The sequence below is a fragment of the Narcine bancroftii genome, chromosome 7, assembly GCF_036971445.1.
Source record: "Narcine bancroftii isolate sNarBan1 chromosome 7, sNarBan1.hap1, whole genome shotgun sequence".
Lineage (NCBI taxonomy): Eukaryota > Metazoa > Chordata > Chondrichthyes > Torpediniformes > Narcinidae > Narcine > Narcine bancroftii.
The window spans coordinates 37427905-37449689 of NC_091475.1; the positions used below are offsets into that span (position 1 = coordinate 37427905).

At 40.5% G+C, this 21785-nt stretch overlaps 1 protein-coding gene across 2 annotated transcripts in view; it reads left to right on the forward strand.

Moving 5' to 3' along the window:
* Positions 1–21542, forward strand: part of gpalpp1 (GPALPP motifs containing 1) — a 29019-nt gene extending 7477 nt beyond the window's left edge. The window contains exons 2-8 of one of the 2 annotated variants that reach the window (XM_069889633.1): positions 1848–2016; positions 4297–4398; positions 6668–6755; positions 12338–12472; positions 17289–17453; positions 17840–17938; positions 21132–21542. In XM_069889633.1, the coding sequence (XP_069745734.1) occupies positions 1848–2016; positions 4297–4398; positions 6668–6755; positions 12338–12472; positions 17289–17453; positions 17840–17938; positions 21132–21350 (977 nt within the window). In that variant the 3' untranslated portion in view covers positions 21351–21542. Of the gene's footprint in view, positions 1–1847; positions 2017–4296; positions 4399–6667; positions 6756–7634; positions 7754–12337; positions 12473–17288; positions 17454–17839; positions 17939–21131 lie in introns of those variants that run through there. The other variant, XM_069889634.1, reaches the window with a different exon arrangement.
* Positions 21543–21785: the final 243 nt, after the last annotated feature.

Here is a 21785-nt window from a genome sequence, read left to right on the forward strand (position 1 = left end):
AAAAGGAGCAGAGCAGATCACTGGAGTCTCCCTCTTCCCCCATAGATGTGAATTACCAGAATCATTGTGTAAAGAGAGGTTGCAAAATCTGAAAGGACCCCTACCACCCCACACAAAGTATGTTCCAGCTACTCCCGTCAGGAAAGAGATAGAGTATTAGAGCCAGATCCACCAGGCTGAGGAACAACTTCCCCCGGGCAGTAAGATTGTTAAAACAACTCCCTGTGACTATTAATTATTAATAATATTTATTTTTAATATGTCAATAAGACATGTATATAGGTTCTGTGTCTATGTTCCATTTGTCCGCATGTGTTTTATGTCTTTATGTGTGTTTTCACTGTTTTTAAACCATGGACCGGAGAACACTGTTTTGTCAGGTTGTACTGTTACAATCAGATGATAAATAAACATGAACTTGAACTATTGCAATCTGTTTTTTTTCTGATCACAGCATACCATTCACAAATTGCAACACTATTCAGCGGCTTTGACTTTCATCTTATTTATAATTATATAAACTTTAAAAGCATCCACCCTGCAATTTTTAGGTTAAAGCAACACTAATTATTTGATACATCAGACCCACCCAGTTGATCTTGCACCATTTGCATGTGACCTAACAATACAAAAATTATGATCCATGGAGCTATCCACTTTAATGGACTGTCTTTTGGGTGGGAGGAGGGATGGGGAGAAAAATATAAAAGTTTTTTTTGTATCATTGGCGATGGATATTTGATTAATGTTTTATTCATTTTTTTTCTCTGTAATGATGCAAATAATTAAATTTAAAAAAAATTTAATTCTCCATTGTCAGCAGCACCTTTGTTCAAGCAGTGGAGCAGTTTTAATGTGGATCACAAAATCTGGATCCTCCCTTTAGATGCTTTCCCAGCTATGAGGAGATGTCCTTAACTTTAATAGGCAGGCTTTGAGCCATAATTGCAACAATCCTTCTAACTCTCCTTAGTTGAGTGATCTCATTTACAGCAGTACTATGTTGAGATTACTCATCTGGAAAGATGAAGGTTTCCCTGCATCCCTCTGGTGAATGCACTCTGCATGGCTATTTAGGCACCTCTCTGGTCACCTCTCTGGTTTGCAGTTCATTGTTCCTTCCCCTGACTAGTAATCAGATCTAGACTATCATTCAAGGATGTGACTGCCATCCACATAACATTTCCAAATAAATTTCCCCTCAATGTATCACAATCTGCAGATCAGGCTCCCAACTCTGCAACTCTGAGTCGAGATTTCTTCTGGTTGAGATGCTCCAAATATTGTTGTTCAGGATCCCAGTGGTTTCCATGAACTTAAATATGCTGCAGTTTGTACACATTTCCTTCCCTGCTATCCTTATCAAACACTGAAATTTAGCTTGAGTAATAAAATCATTTGCAGTTTGCACCTCTAAGTTTTAACTTAATGAAAGTTAAAACATTACAAACCTACTTTGATGTGTTGCCTTTCTTTGATTTAAAAAATACTACCATGGTACTACCTGTGTCAATCAATGTACTTTATATCCATACCCCACTTGCTCAGCTGCTTTTATGCCCCCCTTTGCTCTCTATCTCATCCCTGTTATGTCCTACCTCTCCCACATCGTAATCTCTCAATCAAACTGATAAAATTGAGAGCATGCAGACTTAAATATCCAGATAAATATAGGATTGAACTGCTAAATTGGTGGAACAGAACTGTTTCGTGAAATGCTAACTGGAAGATTTCAAGGTTGGTAGAGGAAGAGTGATTATGATTTGCATCTGCAGTGATTTCTGAGGACTAATAACTATGTTTTAAGTCAGAATGAGAACAATTTTTGATACAACATTATATAACAGTTGCAGGACCAGCATTACCTCCGGGATTTCAGTCAAGCAAAAGCTCAGAAAGTTCAGACGATGATGAAGTGATCTCCTGCACCAATGAGGGGAAGCAAAACTTAGCCCAAGAATTGAGGAAATCTGATGGACTATCTATGGAGGAGAGTAATGGCACGTTAAGAGCCAGGTAAGCAGAGGTGAATTTGTGCTAGACTTGATCTTATTGAAAGTATGGGTGTGCACACTTTGTCAAAACTGACTACATGATGTAGAGTTATGATTGTGTGCTGGTAACAATACTCTTCATGTTCACATGTGATGGCATAGATATTTCCAGAGTAGGTTGAGGAGCGATCCATTATATGATGTGGATTGTATGGTGAATCCAGAGGGAGAAAAGATTTGCTGGCACTTCAGTGTGTGACTCACCGTGGAGGAGATGCATTGTGTGCATCACATAGTAGAGTGATGCAGTGTGTGGCATAAAATGTATGGATCTATTGTGAGGTATGGACTGTGGTGATCCAGGTTGCAATCTGGATTGTGAGAGGATGAAGTGTTGTGTAATCTAGTGTGCTGTACAAACTGCGTGACGATGCATTGTGCAAAGTTGATAAGATGGCTGTATGTAGTGGATGGTGTGACATTGCAGTGGGTTGTGTAGATTAGGATGAGACCCAGATACTGGAAGAGAGAAGCAAGGAGAAGTGGGGGTAGGGAAAGAGAACTAGTGAGAGAGTTAGGTAGGGCAAGATAGAGAACCTAGAAGGAGTAGGGGAAGAGCTGAAGGAGAGAAAGAAAGGAGTAATTTGGGAGAGAGAAAAAGAGAGGTAGGAGGGAGGAAGTGAGGAAGGAGAGAGAAAAGGAGGGAGACAGCTGGGAAGAGAGAGCAAAATAGATACGTGAGAGAATGTGCTGGTGGGGTGGTGGAGGAAGAGAGAGACCTCTGGAAACCAGATTTGAGGCATGTATCCTTAATCCCAAGGGACTCCCAAAGAAGTTGGAGATGTCAGTGTGTCCAGTCCTTCTTAGAACATTTAGGTACAATGTCTGTGCCAAACACGATGCCAAAAGTAAACTAAATCTCTTCTGCCTGCATGTGATCCATACCATTCCACTGCATTTTCATGTATCTGTCTAAAAGCTTCTTAATGCTACTATCGTATCTGTGTTCACCACCTCTCATTGGTAGCCTGTACTAGGCACCTCTCATTCTCTGTAAAAATAAATGCTCTGCATATCTCATTTAAACTTTCCCCTTCGATGCATGTAAACTAGTACGACATTTTATCCCTGGGGAAAAGACTGTCTAACCTATCTATGCCACTCATAATTTTAGAAGCTATCAGGTTCTCTGATGCTCCAAAGAAAACAGGCCAAGTAGATCAACCTCTCCTCATAATTCATACTTTTTAATCCAGACAACTTCCTGGTAAATGTCTTCTTAATTCTTTTCAAAGCCTCTACATCCTCCTGTAATGGGCAACGAGAAGAGCGCACAGTATTATAAGTACAGCCTAACCAAAGTTTTGTACAGATGCAACATGACTTCCTTCCTTTTATACTTATTGCCCTGACCAATTAATCTTGTACATTTTCTTTACCACCCTGTCTATTTGCATGGCCAGTTTCAGGGAGCTCAGGACCTGGGCCCCCAAATCCCTCTGCACATCAGTGCTGTTAAGGATCCTCCCATTAACTGTATATTTTCCCCTTGCATTTGACCTCACAAAGTGCAACTCCTCACACTTGCTCAGATTAAATCCAAGTTCAATGGTGCGATGAAGTTGCTACAGACAGATTAAGAGGTGCTACTGTCTCGTATATTGCAAACTAATCCTCCTCACAATAGTAGCTATTCAATGATAATGCTAACCATGGGGATGTGGTTGTACAAAGTTGCACAGTTCACCATCAGTTGCATGATGACGCGGATGCATTGTGTATCAATTGTGTTCTGCTGTCACAGAATACAGTAGCACCTTTATCATGACACAACATACAGTATCATTTGAGTTATGTATCTTGTGGCATGATCTATACTATACTGTATTAGTTGTGTAGTAATGTTGTTACGTTATCAGTTTAAGAGTAATGTTGCTGCATACTTTATAACTTGTGTGGTGATATTGCATATGCCATCAGTTATGAGGTACTTTATACAGTATCAGTTGTGTTGTAATGTTGCAGCTTATGGGTATCAGTTATGTTGTGGTATTGCTACATAAACATGTAATGCTGATGCTGCAAACAGTATGGTGTGGTGACGACTCAGTATGAATTTATATTGGGATGTTACATTCAGTCTCTTGTGTGGTGATTTTGCTGAAACAGCACTAGTTGTGTGGCGTTCTTGTGTTGCTGGCAGTTGGTTTTGATGTTACTGCATCATTGAATCATTTATATGATAATGCTATGTTTATTTCCATGGTATTGATTGTATAATAATGAAGTCCCTTTCTCCAAGATGCAAGCAGCCTGATGCTCCCCAGGTAGAAGATGACGATGGAGGATTTTTTGGTCCTGCTCTTCCCCCTGGATTTCCAAAAAGAGAACAGTCACCTGAACGGTAAAAAGAGATGTATTTAGTGGAGCTGTCATTATATTCTCTGTCTTAGATCTAGTTGGTCCATTCCTTCTGTCACAATACATCCAACATGGTAAATCTTGTAGTTCTATTGGCTTGTGGATAAATGTCTATTTATTCTCTTTTGGGGTGAAGTGGGGAATCTTGCAGAAGCATTAGGCTGAATGACAAATCTTCCCTTGGCCTTCAATGTGGTGGCTCCCCATTCAGGATCAAGAACTTTTGACTCTTCACTCACTGTCTTTTTCATAATCTCATTATGTTCTAAAATATATGCAACAATATATACTGGATATGTTGTGACTTAATGCAGTGCAGTCATCTGTAAGAACTGAAAGCAGGAAGGCCACCAGACCAAAGACTATGAAGAGAGCAAGTGGTGCAACCTGTGTGGGAAAACAGCCCACCTCTACAGTGCTTGCCCGACCTACGCAATAAGGGAAAACAGCCAACATCACCAGTCCCAGTGAGGCCAACACCCCTTCAACCTCGACTGCAACAGAGACCCTGACAGAGTCTGAGACCAGCACTCCAACCTTTAAACCCCTGCGACAAAGCCAGAGCTCGTCCTGAGGAGACAGTGTCGATGGAGGAGAGCTGAAAAGTAAAATGGCAGATAGCAAAGAAAAGGAAGAAAACCCAAAACGCCCCAGCGAAGAAACTGGCAACTGACACCTCAAGCAGAGGGAAGAGGATGGTCAAGGTGCAAACAGAACCCAGCAACCTCTCATCATCTGAAAATGAAACTAGCATGAGTGCCAGACGAAGTCAGAGGAAGTGCAAAGATGGTGGGGAGGGGGGGGGGAGAATGGGTTACACGTAAATTTGACAGTGATCCCCAGCTCCAATGGACTGGGAGCAGGGCAGAGGCCATAACTCCACAGCTTCAGGAAACCAGAGGTAACCCAGCCAGAGGCTGTCACGCCCCCAACCATGGTAGAAGAATACATCAGCCAGGGGACAGAGGAGCAGGAGCACAGCCAGATCTTCCCCAGTGACACAACCAGCTTTGCCCAAAGACACCCCACTCCCAGAGGAAGAACACCCCCTGTTCCTGAGCCCGAAATCAGGACTGCAGTTCATCAAAGCAGTGATCTTGAGGGCTCAGTTGATTGACACTGGACTGTAAGGATTGCAAACTGGAGATTCCTATGAACAACAATGGCAATTAAAATAGCAATCCTTAACATGCTCACTGTCATATGCTCAATGTGATGTGTAAATGCCTTGCGATACCTTTCCAAAGTCAAGACAGGTGTGACTTTCAGACAGGAGTGTGGGCTGCACACCTCAGAAACTGTCAAAGGTTGTCATGATTGATTGTATGGTTGGGGGAGGGGGGTGAGGGGAGAGGAGGGAGGGAGGGAATTATTGTTGCACATGTTGTCTGGGTATTTTGCTGCAGGGAGGCAACTTTGTAATCACTGAGATTAGTGAGATTGTTGGAGGATATCTCATGGTGGACCTAATGTACCCCAGCACTCTGCTCTGGTTGATCAACTTGTACGCGCTGTCCATGTGGAGTGAGAGCCTGGCCTTCCTCTAACAGCTCCCACCATTGCTGGTGACGTTTTGGCCAGTGACTTCAAGTACATCATCGATGCGGCTGGATGATCCAGCAGTGCCAATAGCAGACTGGACAGCTCCTCCAGATTCCTGATGAGTTCGGTAAAGGATGTACAGCTGCATGACGCCTCCAGGTGAAGCACAGCAGCAGCCCACCTGGTTGATATCAGATGGCTCAACGCTGTCTTAGATAGGCCTTCACAGTCAAAACCACTGACGTTATGCCATTCTTCTCTGACCACTTTCTTCCTCGTGCCTCCTATCACCTACAGATATGTAGTGGAAAATGTGCTGACCGGTTATATTATGGTCTGATATGAGGACACCAATGCCCCGGAGCATAAAGGGACTGCCGGATGTCATTCGCAACACAGTGATGTTCGTTGTAGAAAATACGAATATTTAAATGATTGTTCTCATTGGTTGGTGGGTAGGAGTGTGGATAAAAGTTATTTATAATGACCTGACCACCTCCTTCATCCCACAACAAACTTGAAAATAGATGCTTCTTACACCCCTGCTTCCTTGATGAAATTCCAATGCGAGAACAAGTAAAACTGGAGGTAAAGGGTTTCACATCACCAGATCTATCCACCTGATTGAGACCCAATACATTGCTAAGACTGATGTGAAAGGAGACATAGACCCCATTGTGAAGATTAATTTGTTTCTCCTTATTCTTTAGTCCTTTTATAGGTCCTGCACTACCACCTGGCTTTAGAAGATCAGAAAAAGAAACAGAACTAGTTGCACCCTCAAGTTTAAGAATGCCAGTAAGTAAGATTTAAAAAGCTTTCACCCGCCTCCAAAATTTTCAATATTACAATGTTCAGGGCAGCTGATCTATTATCAAGTCAATACCTCATCTGTGGAATGCCCCTACTATTACTTTTCTACATTAGTTTGTTATAACTGAGCAGTGTAAAATCCAAATCATTTTTCCTCTTTAATAATTGTTTCCAGAGAGAAAGAAGTTGTTGTTTCTTCTGATTCATTCCCATCCCAGGTTTAATGGAAAGCAGTGAAGTCAATGTTCATGCCATCTGACTGGAGAGTGCCCAGATGGAAAATAAGGTGTTATTCCTCCAATCTGTGGGTGGTCAGGGTGGGACAGTACATAAGGCCATGAACAGACATGTGAGCGTGGGAGTGTGACCAAGAACAGAAGTGGTTGGTCACTGGGATGTCGCTGTGGTTGCGGACAGAGAGGAAGTGCTGAGCGATGCGATCTCCCATTCTGTGATCAGTCTCTACAATGTAGAGAATGCCACAAAGGGTGCATCCCCTGGATATACAGGTGAAGTGCTACTTAACATAGAAAGCCTGTTTGAGGTCACGGACCATGGTGAGGGAGGAGCTGTGGGTGTAAGTGTTGTGGGAAAAGGGGAAGGTGCCAGAGATATGATGGCTGGGGAGGGATGAGCGATCCCTGCAAAAGGCTGAGAGAGGAAAGATGTCTTGCTCCAATTATTTAAGGCTCTGGTGAGACCACATCTGGAATATTTTATTTCACAATCTGGTCTCGCTACCTATACTTGTGATAATGAGAGTGAAGTGTAGCAGAAGTTACACCAATTGACTCATGGAATTGGAAGATGTGTAATATGAAGTAATATGGACCAATACTTCCTCTAGATGAGAAGATTGAGAAATATTGCAACATTTGACTTGGCTTGACAGGATGGATGTGGTGAAGATGTTTTCCCTAGCTGGGTTACCCAAAACCAGGGCTCACAGGCTTAAAATAAGGGATTGGCTACTTAGGACAGAGGTGAGAAGAAATTTTTATACTCTTTAGTGTTTTCAACACAAGAGGATTTAGTTGCTAAGTGTATTCAAGACAGAAGGGCTTAACTGGGCAAATGGGGTTAACCAGGCAATTTACTCCGTTAAAGACCCTGGGATTGGGCTATTTGAATGGTCTGAACTAAGCAAGCCTGTCAAAATCCACCTGGATCCCAGACCTATCTCGGAGGTGATCCGGGAACCCAGTAAAACATCGCGATGTCTTCCTCCACCGATTTGAAAGGGCAAATTGCTCACCTGGTTAAGCTGGTGAGGTCAGTGCTTGCATATATGTGTCATAGGAATCCCTGGCTGAATCAATAGCCATCTTCCTTACCCATAATCCTCCATGTTGCTCTGGTGCTGGCAGGGGTTCCAGGGGTGGAGGATTAAAGGTAATGAAGATGGCCATTGCTCCCGGATTGAGCTATTGAGCTGTCGCCGCGAACCGGAGCAGCATGTTGCGGCAGAATATCCCCGCCTCCCTGTTATTTTTGGGATGGTTTTCATGCCTGATTGAGGTTTAAATTATTTGGGCAAATGGGAATACTGCTCGGCAACACTGCATCCCTGCTGCCGAGTCGGTCGGGAGTTAGACGGGGGGGGGGGTTGGTGGGGGTGGCGACTAACAGCTGGGAGTGGAGGGTGATGGACAGATGGGGTAGCATTTAGGAGAACTTTAAACAGAAAGGATTCCCTGTGGTGCTGTCTGAGTGCGTAACACCTTTAAGTTACCAGGTTATCAATTAGGCAGGCAGTTTCAGCTGCTGTTTGAAAGGAGCGGGAGGTACCGACTACCCAGTAATCTCACCCGAGTACTAGGAGGACAACCCAGATGTTGCAGTTTGAGAAGGCCTAGTGACTGGCAGATGCATTGATATGAAGGAAATCAGGATCATGAGGTTAGTGCAGGAAAATGATTCACCAAGCACAATCTTATCAAATTGTAGAGTATGCACAAGATGCCAGAAGGCCCTTTCTTTTATTCTAAATCTATTAGTCCCAAGATTAATCTCAAATATTCAGCACCAATCTGATGGGGTCTCTCTGTGTTATTCAGAGACATTAAAACAGAGAACAATGCATCACAGTACAGGGCCTTTGGCCCCAGTGTGATGCCTACCTAGTAAACCTACTCCATGATTAATCTAACCCTACCCTCCTTTGTAGTCCATAATCATGCTGCAATTTTTTTGATATTTGCAGTTTATGATATAGGGGGCTGTGTGGCCTGTGGTGGCCCAGCAAGACAAAACTGGACACTAGGTTAATCACACCACAGATCTTGGTTCATAGATACTTTTGAAATATGGTCAGTACACTTTCAGATGGTGAGTCCCAAACCCTGCCATTCACTGAGTTGATTTTTTTTCCTCAACTTCCCTCCAGTCTGTCTACTAATCAGTACATCTGTGCTGCCTAACTACTGACATTTTTTTGCAAAAAGAAAATAATTCCTTATTGTTTAACCTATCTAGGCTTCATAATTTTATTCAACTCATCTAAAGTTCATCTTAGTTTCCTGTTTCATCAATCTCTCCTTATAACAATAGTTTGTTAGCCTTGATTACAGGATGACCAAATCCCACTACAACAGTGGTTCTCAACCTTTTTCTTTCCACTCACATACCACTTTAAGTATTTCCTACGCCATAGGTGCTCTGTGATTAGTAAAGGATTGCTTAAGGTGGTATGTGGGTGGAAAGAAAAAGTTTGAAAACCACTGTTTCAGTCGTACCTAATTGACTTGTTTTGTGCAGTGTAGATCAATAACCCTTCTGGAATCTTTCTTGACAGCAATCATTACAACTATCCTTAAAAAAGACAAAGATTCGCTAATGCCATTTTCTTATAGACCCATTTCACTGTTAAACACACACTATAAGATACTGGCTGAAGCCCTGGCAAATAGATTGACGAAGCACCTGCCAAAACTAATAAATAAATAAATACCAAGTGGGCTTTGTGCAAAAAAGACAGGCTGTGGATAACATTGGCAGACTGTTGAGTATAATGCATCTGGCACAAACCAGAAACGAGAGAGGTTTGGCTGTGGCCTTGGATGCGGAAAAGGCATTGACAGACTGGAGTGGGATTTTTTTTTAATCAAATTGTTAAAAACGTTGGGGTTAGGGCCAACTTTTATAAATTGGATAAAGGTGTTGTATCATGCACCCAAGTCTAAAGTTGTGACCAACGAACAAATTTCTTAGTTTTCCCACTGACAAGATCGAATAGACAAGGGTGCCCATTATCTCCAGCCCTGTTCGTACTAGCCATGGAGCTACTAGCCGAAGCCGTTCGCCAGGATCCAGACATCAAAGTTTTTTAGAGTATGCCAGGAAGAACATAAATTCAATTTATTTGTCGACGACGTGCTGATATATCTGACAGACCCATCAAACTCGTTGTCCAAACTGCTATCTACTCTGGAGGACTATAGGGAGATCTTTGGCTGTAAGGTCAATTTGAACGAGAGCGAAATTATGCCACTGCTAAAGAGGATTATGGTCAATACCAAGAAAACAGTTTTTAATGTGGCCACAAAATGGGATTAAATATCTAGGAGTTAGAATAGATAATAACTTGAATAATTTATACAAACTAAATTATATCCCTTTGCTTGGAGAATTGAGGAGGACTTAAATAGATGGATGCCCCTGTCTATAACCTTAGTGGTTAAACTGTGTCAAAAAGATGTGTTGCTGAGACTTCAGTACCTTTTCCAGACACTGCCTGTGGTGTTGCTCCGGGGATTCTTCCAAAATTTACTCTCACAAATAAGAACATTTTTATGGAATGGAAAGGTAGCCAGGTTTCTATGGGAAAAATTGACCTGGGATTACAGTCTAGGCTGATTACAAATTCCAGACTTCAAGAAATACTATTGGGCAGCCCAGTCAAGATACATTGCCTCACTCTTTGAAAGGGGAGATGTACCATCCTGGGCACAAATTGACCTGCACGGGGTAGGTGAGAAGGTAGCAGAGAACTTCATTTATAAATGGGATGCTAAATTGTTATCTGGAAAACAGGCAACCCTATACTAAAATAAATCATCTTCATTTGGAATAAAATTAACCAATATCTAGGAACCAAAGTAGGGCTCTCCCCAAAAGCACCCCTGACTTCAAATAGATTAATTCCACTGACAATAGGTAACAAGATTCTAGACACCTGGCATCATAATGGCATCAGGTGCGTAGAGAACTGTTACGAGTGGTGACAACTAATATCATTTGAACAACTTGGCATAAGTATGATTTATCAAATAAAACATTCAGATAAGATCTTTCTTGCAGGACAAATTAGGTCCAACTATGGCTCTACCAGTATGCAGTGACATAGAGACCCTGATTTGAAGGGGGAACACATGGAAGTTCATCTTGACAATGTATTCCTTGCTCCAGGCGGGAGAACCTAAACCAGGCCTTCACAAATCAAGGGAGTCAGACCTAGGAATAATGATTGACTGCAATCATTAATGCACAGTACATGCTGATGCAATACAACTTTCTGCACCAGCTGTACCTGACACTGCAAAAAATTGAACAGATCTAAACCATAATTGTCAGACCAGTGCTTAAGACGTTGAGGCAGGAACCTTTGTGCATGCAACCTGGACATGTACCAAGGTGAGACCCTTCTGGATGGAACTAGACCAAGTCCTAGAAAAAAAATCATAAGTAAAAAATTCTCACAGGGCCCAGAGGTGTTCCTGTTGGGAAACATAATGGACATGAGACTTAAAATGAAGCTGTCAAAATTTCAAATTCAATTTGTAATGATCGCATTTGCAGTGGCCAGGAAGTGCATAGCGGTTACCTGGAAATTCAACTCCTGCCTGAGCATTTTTCATTGGAACACAAAAATAGAAAGCTGTGTTCCCCTGGAGAAAATTACTTATAACTTAAGAAAAAAGTATAATACTTTTTTGAAAATTTGGCAACCATACTTAAATTCCATAGGAGCATGATTATAGTATGGACGATCGCGCCTCGCCACCCTACCTTCCCTGTTTATCCCTCAGTTGGGGGGAGTCGGGGGGGGGTGGGTTCTGTCCCATCCCAACCAGGAAAAGTCAAGGGAAGAAAACAGCCTGAGCACTGGCCACCGTGTCATGACAAACCCATAAAACCCTGATATATTTCTTGTCCCTCTGTTGTGAGTGTCTTGAATGTCGTGTGTAACTATGGTTAGTTAAGTGTTAAATGTGGGGGTTAGGGGGGAAGGAGGATGAAAAGAGCTTGAACTCTGCAGAAAACAGTATAAAATGGATAATTGTAAATTGTAGTCAACGCTGATACTGTTAACATTGACGCTGATAATGTTGATAACCGAGTTTAAGTTTGGAAAATCATAAATAAAATATTTCAAAAAATCGATGTAAAGGTATTTGATGATGTGAAGCAATGGTTGAATGTATTTCCAACAGTACCATTACTGCAGGGAACATTTGTTTAACAGACTGCAAACCCTTTGAAGCACCACTCCCTTTGTTGTTCCATGTCTACAGAAACAATGGATCCCATGACTTAGCTGTGCCTCTCGACTTCCTTGTGTATTACAGCCTCCAGATGAAGATAGTGATGAGGAGGCCCTGATTGGCCCAATGCCCTCAATGGGCATAGTTGAAAGCAGCGTGGTGGCGGATATTGAGCAAAGGTCAAAGAGAATGAAGGAAATACTGGTCTCTGGGGATATGGTAATAACTTTTTAAAAAAATTTATTTCGATTTTCATAGACTCACAAAATTCAAACAAGCAGTATAATCTTTCAACATTCATACAATATATATAGTCTATGTTCATTCTCCCCCACCCCCACAACCCTTACCCTACTGAAAAAACAGTTAGTTAAATTGTACAGATATAAATTCCAGTGTGGTCATAGACCCCCTACTGAAATCTAGGAAAAAAACAACCAGGATGGCTAAATAACAAAGGCTAAAAAAAATTAAAAGGAAAAAAAATCTAAAAAAGCATGTCACCTGCACCATGTCCCACTTTCTTGGTCACTTTAATTTCTCTGCTAGGATGGATTGCTATCTTACCCCTATTTCAAAGTTGGGAGGGGCGGCACAAATCAATCTGCGTGGCGATACATTTCAAGTAAGGTTGCCACACCCTAATGAATGTATCATGTTTCTTCCTTAGATTGTGATTTTTTTATCAAGGGAATACAACTCTGCATTTCATATTCCGTCGTATGGTATTTAGTTGGGAGTCAGACTTCCATAAAAAATCTATGCACTTCCTGTCTACTGCCAAGGCAACCTTCACAAATGGAATGTGATCTTTGGTCAATCTAAAACTCGTATCTCCAATATCTCCCAAAAGGTACAACTCCAATCCTGTGGAAAATCCACTTTTGTAATTTTTTTCAGAATATCCCCCAGGTCTTCCCAGAAGGGTCTCACCTTTGTACATAGTCAGGTGGAGTTGACAAAAGTTCCAACCTCCACACAACACCTAAAGCACATTTTTAAAATTCAGTCTTTGATTTGTGTAAGATTTGTGGTGTGACTGGTGCAAGAAGTTGTACTGCACCAACTTGTATCTGGCATTGCCGACTCCTGTCACACTGTCCAAACACAGGTTTTGCCACCACTCTTCATTGATAGTTGTCTCCAAGTCTGACTCCCATCTCTCCCTTGACCTGTGTAAGCCCTCACTTTGGAAAATTAATACATCTTAGAAATAAATTTACATACATTCCCCTTTCGAATTACCATGTTGGTACATTCAGGTAGGGTCATAGATGGTCCCAATTTTTTTCCTTAAGAAAGATCTTTGCAGATAATAGAAGAATGGTCTATTGGACAAATCATAATTGTTTCTCAAGTGCTCAAATGACATAAGATGCCCCCTTTTGTAAAAATCTTCAATACACCTGATCCCTTTCTAGCACCAGGTGTCCAAGATTTTATTAGCCAGAGTTAAGGGTATCAATCTAATCTGGGTCAAGGGTGTTTTGGGGGATATCCCCACCTTCCATCCAATACATTGTTGTACTCTTTTCCATGTCTGGAATATATGCTTTAGGATGGGGCTTTCCATTTTCTTTGAGAGTAACTTGGTATTTCACTTGTATACAAATTCTTCAGCTATCTATTTGCCTACCAAGTGTAGTCCAATTTGCACCCATGAGGAGGCCCCCTCCTTCAAAGTGTGAGGTGATGAACCTCACCTGAACAGCCCAGTAATACCTTTTGAAATCGGGTAATTTTAAACTCCCCCAAATTGTAATCCCATGTCAACTTTTCCATGGAGATTCTAGCCACTTTCCCATTACACAGGAACCTTCTGACACACTCGTTAAGTGCTTTTAAAAAAAAAAAAAATCCCTGAGCCAATGAAATGGGTAATGATTGGAAAAGATATTGGAGCCTTGACATCACCTTCATTCTGACGCAGTTGACTCTGCCCATCAATGTTATGGACAGAGCCGTCCATCTAACCAGGTCTTCCTCAATCTTTCAGAGCAAAGGGAGATAATTAAGCTTGTATAAGTTATGTAAATCTTTATCTACTTTAATCCCCAGATATTTAATGTTTTCTTGTGGCCATTTGAATTGATTTCCTTGTTGGTACTGCCCATAATCCTCATTCATCAAAGGGAATTATCTCACTTTTATCCAAATTTACCTTATACCCCAAAACCTTCCCGTAATCCTCCAGTGTGGTCCTTAGTCTGGCCAATGCCCCCTCCACCCCCGCACTGGAGTCTGTCAAATAACACATCATCAGCAAAAAGATTTATTTTGTGTTCTACCTGACCCACCTTAAACTTCTTGTATCTGGATCTCATCAAATGGCTTCTGCCAATGGCTTAATGGCTAATATGAACAATGCTGGGGACAATGGGCAACCTTGCCTACTTGACCAACTCAATGGAAATATTGGAGACCCCTGCCCATTTATTATAATTTTCACTTTGGGCATGTGGTGAAGTGCCTTAACCCAATTAATAAATATTTGTCCCAATCCAAATTTCTCCAGTACCTTAAACAAAAAGTCTCATTCCAATCTGTCAAAGACCTTCTCCTCATCCAAAGCTACGGGTATTCCCAGATCCACCCTCAATTGTGCCAAGTGTACCAGATTTAGCAATCTAGCTATATTGTTTGCCAATTGCCTGTTTTCTACAAAACCCACTTGATCTGGGTTAATTAATCTTGACAAATATTCTGCCAACCTATTGGCCAATGCTTTTGCAATAATTTTATAGTCTGTATTCAATAATGAAATGGGAATCACTGTGATAATTGCTGTTGAGAAAGACTTTTGGAGGGTATGTGTCTCTGCTGCCTGATCCACCACCTTCATAAGAAGGCATTAAGAGATCTTTGAACTCTTTATAAAATTTGACAGGGAAACCATCTTTCCCCGGCAACTTGACAGCCTCCAAAGAGCTCAGACTCTATGCTATCTCATCTTTATCTTTGGTGAAAAGGGCATTCAGCCACTCTTGTTCATCCTGTCCCAAATTTGGTAGTTCCATTGGGAGCAAGAAATCATCTGTTTTGGTAGGATCACACCCTGTTTCAGATTAATATAATTCTTTATAAAACTTTCTAAATGTATTATTTATTTCCTTTGGTTTATATGAGATCTTGCTTTCCCCTTTTTCGATTGCATTGATTATTCTCGATGCCTCCTCCACCCTCACCTGCCAGGACAAGATTTTATGGGCCCTCTCCCCCAGCTCATAATGCTGCTGTCTAGATCTTAAAATCAACCTTTCTGTCTTATATGTTTGTAGTATATTATACTTGAGCTTTTAATTCACCAAGTTCCTGTATTTCTCTTCTGTGCCTAATCTTTGGTCTTCCTTTTCCAATTGGGCTATTTCCTGTTCCAAATCATTAATCCTCTTCATTTGCTTCTTTTTAATGCTCTTGATGTATCCAATTATCTGGCCCCTTAAGTAAACTTTCAATGTGCCACATATTAGCTAAGCAATCTCAGGCTTGGTCAGTACTTGGAGGGTAGACCACCAAGGAATACCAGGTCCTGTAGGTTTCTGTGAGGTGCACTGAGCAAAGTGGTGGCTCTCTGTCTGCCTTACAGCAGACAAAAGTCAAAGAATTTCATGCATGTTACATTCTAAATGAAGTATTACCAAACAATAATGGAACCTTCATCTTCATTATCCTCAGTAGAAGGGCAGTTCATCTCAAGCTACAAAATTCCAGTTTTCCCAACATCGATGTATGCAGGTGCCATTTATAGACTGAGGCCTGCTTATCTGACAATGTAAAAGATACCATCAAGGGTGAATGATCCGACAATAGCCACGCCATGTACTTGGATTCCACTATCCTACCCTCCAATTGAGCTGATGCCAAAAATAAATCAATTCTGGTGTAGGAATCATGTTGGCTTGAGTAAAAGGAGTAATCCCTTTCTCTTAGATTCAGCCTCCTCCAGACATCTATAAGATTTAGTTCCTTCATAAAGGCCAGGGTGGTCTGAGCTGCCCTGGCCCTTGTTACCTTCTTTGCCGATTTATCCATGACTGGATCCAGATGAAAATTAAAATCCTCTCCAATCAAGACATTCTCACACCTTTTGATTATTTTCAGGAATATATATTTTATGAATTTTTCATCATCAAAATTCAGGGCATATATATTTATGAGGGTCCCTGAGTATATTTGACAATATATCAGCACAAATCTCCCTGCCGAGTCAGCGACTACATCCAGGACCATTACTGCTAATAACTCTTTTCATGTTGAGTTATAAGTTGTTAACAGCAGGATCATAGTCTCCACCCTCTTCCCGATTTTAGGATTATTGAAAGTATTCATACACTGTGAACCAGACGCAAACTTTTCAAAGTCATCTGTAATAAAATCCTGGCATCGTGTGGTTTTTCATATGGAACATTTTCTTGGTGTCTAAAAATTATTTTATCATGTCCAATTTTGGTTTGAAAATGTGTGTTATAACTTTATTCCTATCTTCTGGGAATCATTTATTTTCACTCAAACTTGTATCTTCTTGCAACAGAAAAGGAGGCCATTTGTGTCATCTGGTCTCAGAGCATTCCCACCAGTCCTATCCACTTCATTTAATTCCATGAATCCTTTTCCTCTCCACGTGCCCATCAGTTTCCCTGAAAATATAACTACTCGCCTTGTCCGGGGATAATTGTACAGTGGCCAATTAACCTACTAACCAGAACGACTTTGGGATGTGGGAGAAAAAATGAACACCTGGAGACACCCACATAGTCACAAGAAGAATGTCAAAACTCCATAGATCAGCATCTGAGGTGAGGAGCAAGTTACTAGGTTATATGTTGCAGTAATGCTAACTGCTGTTCCACTGTGCAGCTCTTTTAAGATGGTTTTGCAAAGTAACAAATAGTAATGCCAGGAATATGAAATGTTTCAATGTTTTACTATTTACACCTTGAATAAATTAGGGACCATGAACTGATTTCTGATTAATTAATAAAAAATACAATCTATGATTTTGCAATGCCTTCATCGGTTTACTCATCATTTGCAGGATGATGCTCAGAAACAGGCCAGAGAGACTTGGATGACTGAGCTACCACCAGTTTTACAACATATAGGCTTGGGTGCAAGAACATTTAAAAGGCGTGCAAATGGAGAATCGTCTGATCGCTCCATCTGGACAGATACTCCAGCTGACAGGGAAAGGAAAGCTCAGGTATGTCTGGAACATATCTCATTGCTGACTGGTTGCTGCTACAATCTAGTTGGCAGATACTTGAGCATGAGAAAAACACAACTCTCAGAAAATTAGGAAGTGGTCAGATAGAGTAGCTTCACAGCAACTTTCAGAAAGGAAACATTCAAAGTGCCATGGGAAAGGACCATGACAAATTGAATGTCACAACAGGATTTTTGGAAAACATATTGGAAAACAAACTTAGTTTTTGCCATAGTCAATGAGAATAAAGCTATTATTGTGAATCATTGGGAATTAATAACATTCTTCCGACTTGTATCTTGACCACCTGTTTTGTGCATCATTTCTTTAGAGGAACTTTTACATGGTTAATTGCATTACTTCTATTTTCTTTCCTTACACAGGAAATGTCAGAAGCTAAAGAATCTTCTGCTAGGGACCCTGAACCACCCAGGCTCTCTGAAAGAGATAAACGACTGGCCAAGGAGGTGGCATCATACAATGTGAGCAGTTTCCCCTAAATCCCAGAGCAATGCAAAAATAGCAGCCTTGACGGCTCTTATCAACTGTGACTCCCACTTAAGACTGTTATGTTAGACATAAAGCTACTTTTGATAACATGGATACAGAAAAGAAAGTGCAATGTGTAATTTGGAGCAAAAAAATACGTACTACTGATGAAACTCAGCAGGTCAGGCAGCATCTGTGGAGGGAAAGGAATTGTTCTGATGCAGGATCTTGAGACGAAACAGCAATAATTAATTTCCCTCTACAGATGCTGACTGACCTACTATATTTCTCCAGCTCTTGATAACAGATGAGCTAATTTTAAAAAGCATAGACATTAAAAAATCCCAATCAAACAGGACAAGGTATGAGGAAAAACTTGCAGGACTAAATGTAGGCAAGTTACCAAGACATGATGGCCTGCATCCAACTATTTTAAAGAAATTAGCTTCAGAGATATCAAACCACCAGGATAGTACCAGTGGATTTGAAAACACCAAATGTGACTACCTTGTCCAAGAAGAGAGAAAGATAAGAGAGGAAATTGTATGCCAATTGATTTATAATCTCTTGTTGCAAGGATGCTTGAATCAATAAAGTAAAAATAGCTAATCATTTAAATTTAGACATACAACATGGTAACAGGCCATTTTGCCCCACAAGTCCATGCTGCTCAAAGAACACCCCATTAACCTACACCTCTGGCACTGTTTCCTCTTAGCTGCGTACACATGCTTTGTAACCAGCTCACAAAGGAAATTGTGTACACAAAAGGTTAGTTACCTAAAATAATGTAGTAATTAATAATTACACTTATTGAAAATAATCTCTTAGCTGTTTGTGTTAAACTAGTTAGTCAGTTTTTCAAATACCACATTTGCACATCACTAATTTATGTCACCTCACCTTATTATTGTTATTAATTTATTTAGACATTGCGTCACATAAAAATAAAAAATACTCACTGATATTTTATTTAATGGAACAACAAACTGAATGAAGTAGTTCAAAATATAGAATGAAATCTTAGCTAAATATGTTACTTCATAGAATGCACTCATATTGTATTATATTAAAACATGCCAATACAGTTTTATTAGCCATGAGAGATAGGCTGTGCCAAAATTATCGTGAAACAGTTTCAAGTTTACATTTGCACAAGCATTCGGTGCGTACATACTTGTGTTACAGGGAAAAAAAAACACACAACATAAGATTTTTGCATCACTGACTACTAAAAATTAGAAGGAACTTTGTCCCTCGGTATATTTTGAATGGTAGGAGGAAACTGGAGCCCCTGGAGAAAACCCACTCAGACACGGGAAGAACGTACTGTAAAGGCATTGCACTAACTGCTACGCCAACTGTGTCACTTGTAGAAAGGCTAATTTAATCAAACCTAGTCAACGTGGTTTTAACAAAGACAAATCATGTTTGACAAATATTTTTTGAGAATGTAACAGACAGAAGGGAACCTGTCCATGTGGTCTTCAAATAGACAAATGATTGGGTGCCACATTAAAAGAGTGTACATGAGTTATAAGTTTGTGATATTGATGAAAGTGTCTTAGCATGGATTTAAGATTGGTTATTGCTTAGAAAACAGACAATTGGAATAAATTGGTCTTCAAATTGGAAGGATAAAATGAATGGAGTACCTCACTGATTAGTTCTTGGCCTTCAGTTGTTTGCTGTTTATGTTAAATATCTTGAAGAAGGCATAGAATGTAAGATATCTAAGTTTCTAATCACACAAAAAATTGATGCAAGGGGAGGTTGTAATGAGGACAAAGTGATTCTGCAATGTTAGTGGTTAAAAACTTAGCAAATGGAGGTTCACATGGAAAAGTGAGGTCATGCACTTCGGTAAGAGGAATTAAAAAAAACAGATTATTAATTTACTGGAAAAAAATTGCAAATGGGTAAAGTACAGAGGAATGTAGGTGTTCCAGTGTATGAACACAAAAGTTTAGCCAGAGAATGCAGAAGGTAATAAAGAGGGCTAATGGTAGACTGACTTTATTACAAAGTTTGAAGTTTAGAAGATAACCATTTGTGTTACACTTGTACAGGATGTTGGCCTCACCTGGAGTACAGTCACTATTTTGGTGCCCTTATGTCAGAAAGCATATGATAGGATTGGATTCCAAAAGATATTCACCAGGCTAATTCCTGGGATGAAAGGATTATTCTATCAAGGGCCATAGTTTGTGTCTGTATTCTTTAGAGTTCAGAAGAATGAGTAGTGATCTTACTGGAACAAATTGGATCCTAAGGGAGCATCACAGAGTAGATAAAACAGAATCATAGAAGAATACACCACAGGAATGGCCCCTTATGTCTCACCTCGTCTAAGTTGACTGTGATGTCTCACTGTACTAATCTTATTTTCCTGCATGAGGTATATTAGCCCTCTTCTCCTTTCCTATCAATATATCTGTTGAAAGGCCTTTTACAAGTTGTAATATTATCTGCCTCCATTACCTCCTTCTGGCAGCTTGTTCCAAATATTCATCATTCTCTGTAGAAAAACTTACCCCTCAGATGTCAAGATGTTTTCACTGGTGGGAGAGTTTAAAATGGGATCTTTTCACTTGTGCGAGTTTCAAATGAGTAGACATAGTTCCAATATAAGGGACATAGACATTTCTTTTCAGAGGGTGTGAATCTCTGGAATTTTTCACTCTAGCAAGTTGTGCAGACAAGCTCATTAGAAGAATTTAAAGTGGAGTCAGGTGAAAAATTGGAGGATTGAGGGCTGTGAGGATCTGGCAAGGAGAAGAAATTGAAATCTGGGTGTGTTATATTGGATGGCTGGGCATATTTGAGGGGCCTCCTGCTCTTTCCATATTTTGTGTTCGTCTGTGTTTGTACAGAGCTCCATCATAAGCGTTAATTTAAAGTCCAGGCATTCCAAAGTGGAAGCATTTGGAGTGTATTTACATTGCAGAAATTCACAATGCATGCAACCACATCACAAACCAAAGTCTTTTTGACTTACGTGGCTGTTAGCCGGCAGTGAATGTCCAAAATGGGATGGCTGGAACACATTGGCACAATTTACATAGAAGTGCACCGCACATCAGGTGCATATTCTGGGGGCACAATTGCTGAAATAACCAAGCTGAGAAAAGGGTTTCAGTTTATGACAGAAATGGCAACAAACATTGTTTTTATCATTGCTTCAAGGAATCCACGCGGTCAGAGTCCCTCCTCGACATGCACAGCAAGAAACTGAAAAGAAAAGCAGAAGCTGAGAAGAACAGACCCCAGGAGCGACGGGCATTTGACCGTGATCTGGACCTCCAGGTTCACCGATTTGATGAGGCCCAGAAGAAAGCTTTAATCAAGAAGTCGAAGGAGCTGAACTCCAGGTTTTCACATGGAAAGAGCAACATGTTTCTGTAAACAAAAATACAACTGGCAAATCACAGATTTAGATCAATTCTATTCAGTCCATCATTTAATTAAGCCATAATATTCCAATTTTGTTTGAAATATTGGTTCAAACCAGCATGTGAGTAGCAGATCCCTTGTAATAAAATATTTTTTGTTTAATAATTTTGATTAATCAAAATAAATATATATGCATTTTATTTATGATTGATGTTTAGTGACTAATATTTTAAAGTTTGTATGCTAATCCACACATAGTCACAAACTTCTGGAGCTTAGCAAATCCATCCCTCTGATGTGCTCAGAAAATGAATGTGTACTCCAAGTATATAAAATATGGGAAATAGAAGTAGGAGAATGCAATGAGATGAATTGATGTCAGAACATGGATTGGATATATGTGCATGAAAGGTAGACCTTCCCTCACCCAAGTCACCTGATATTACA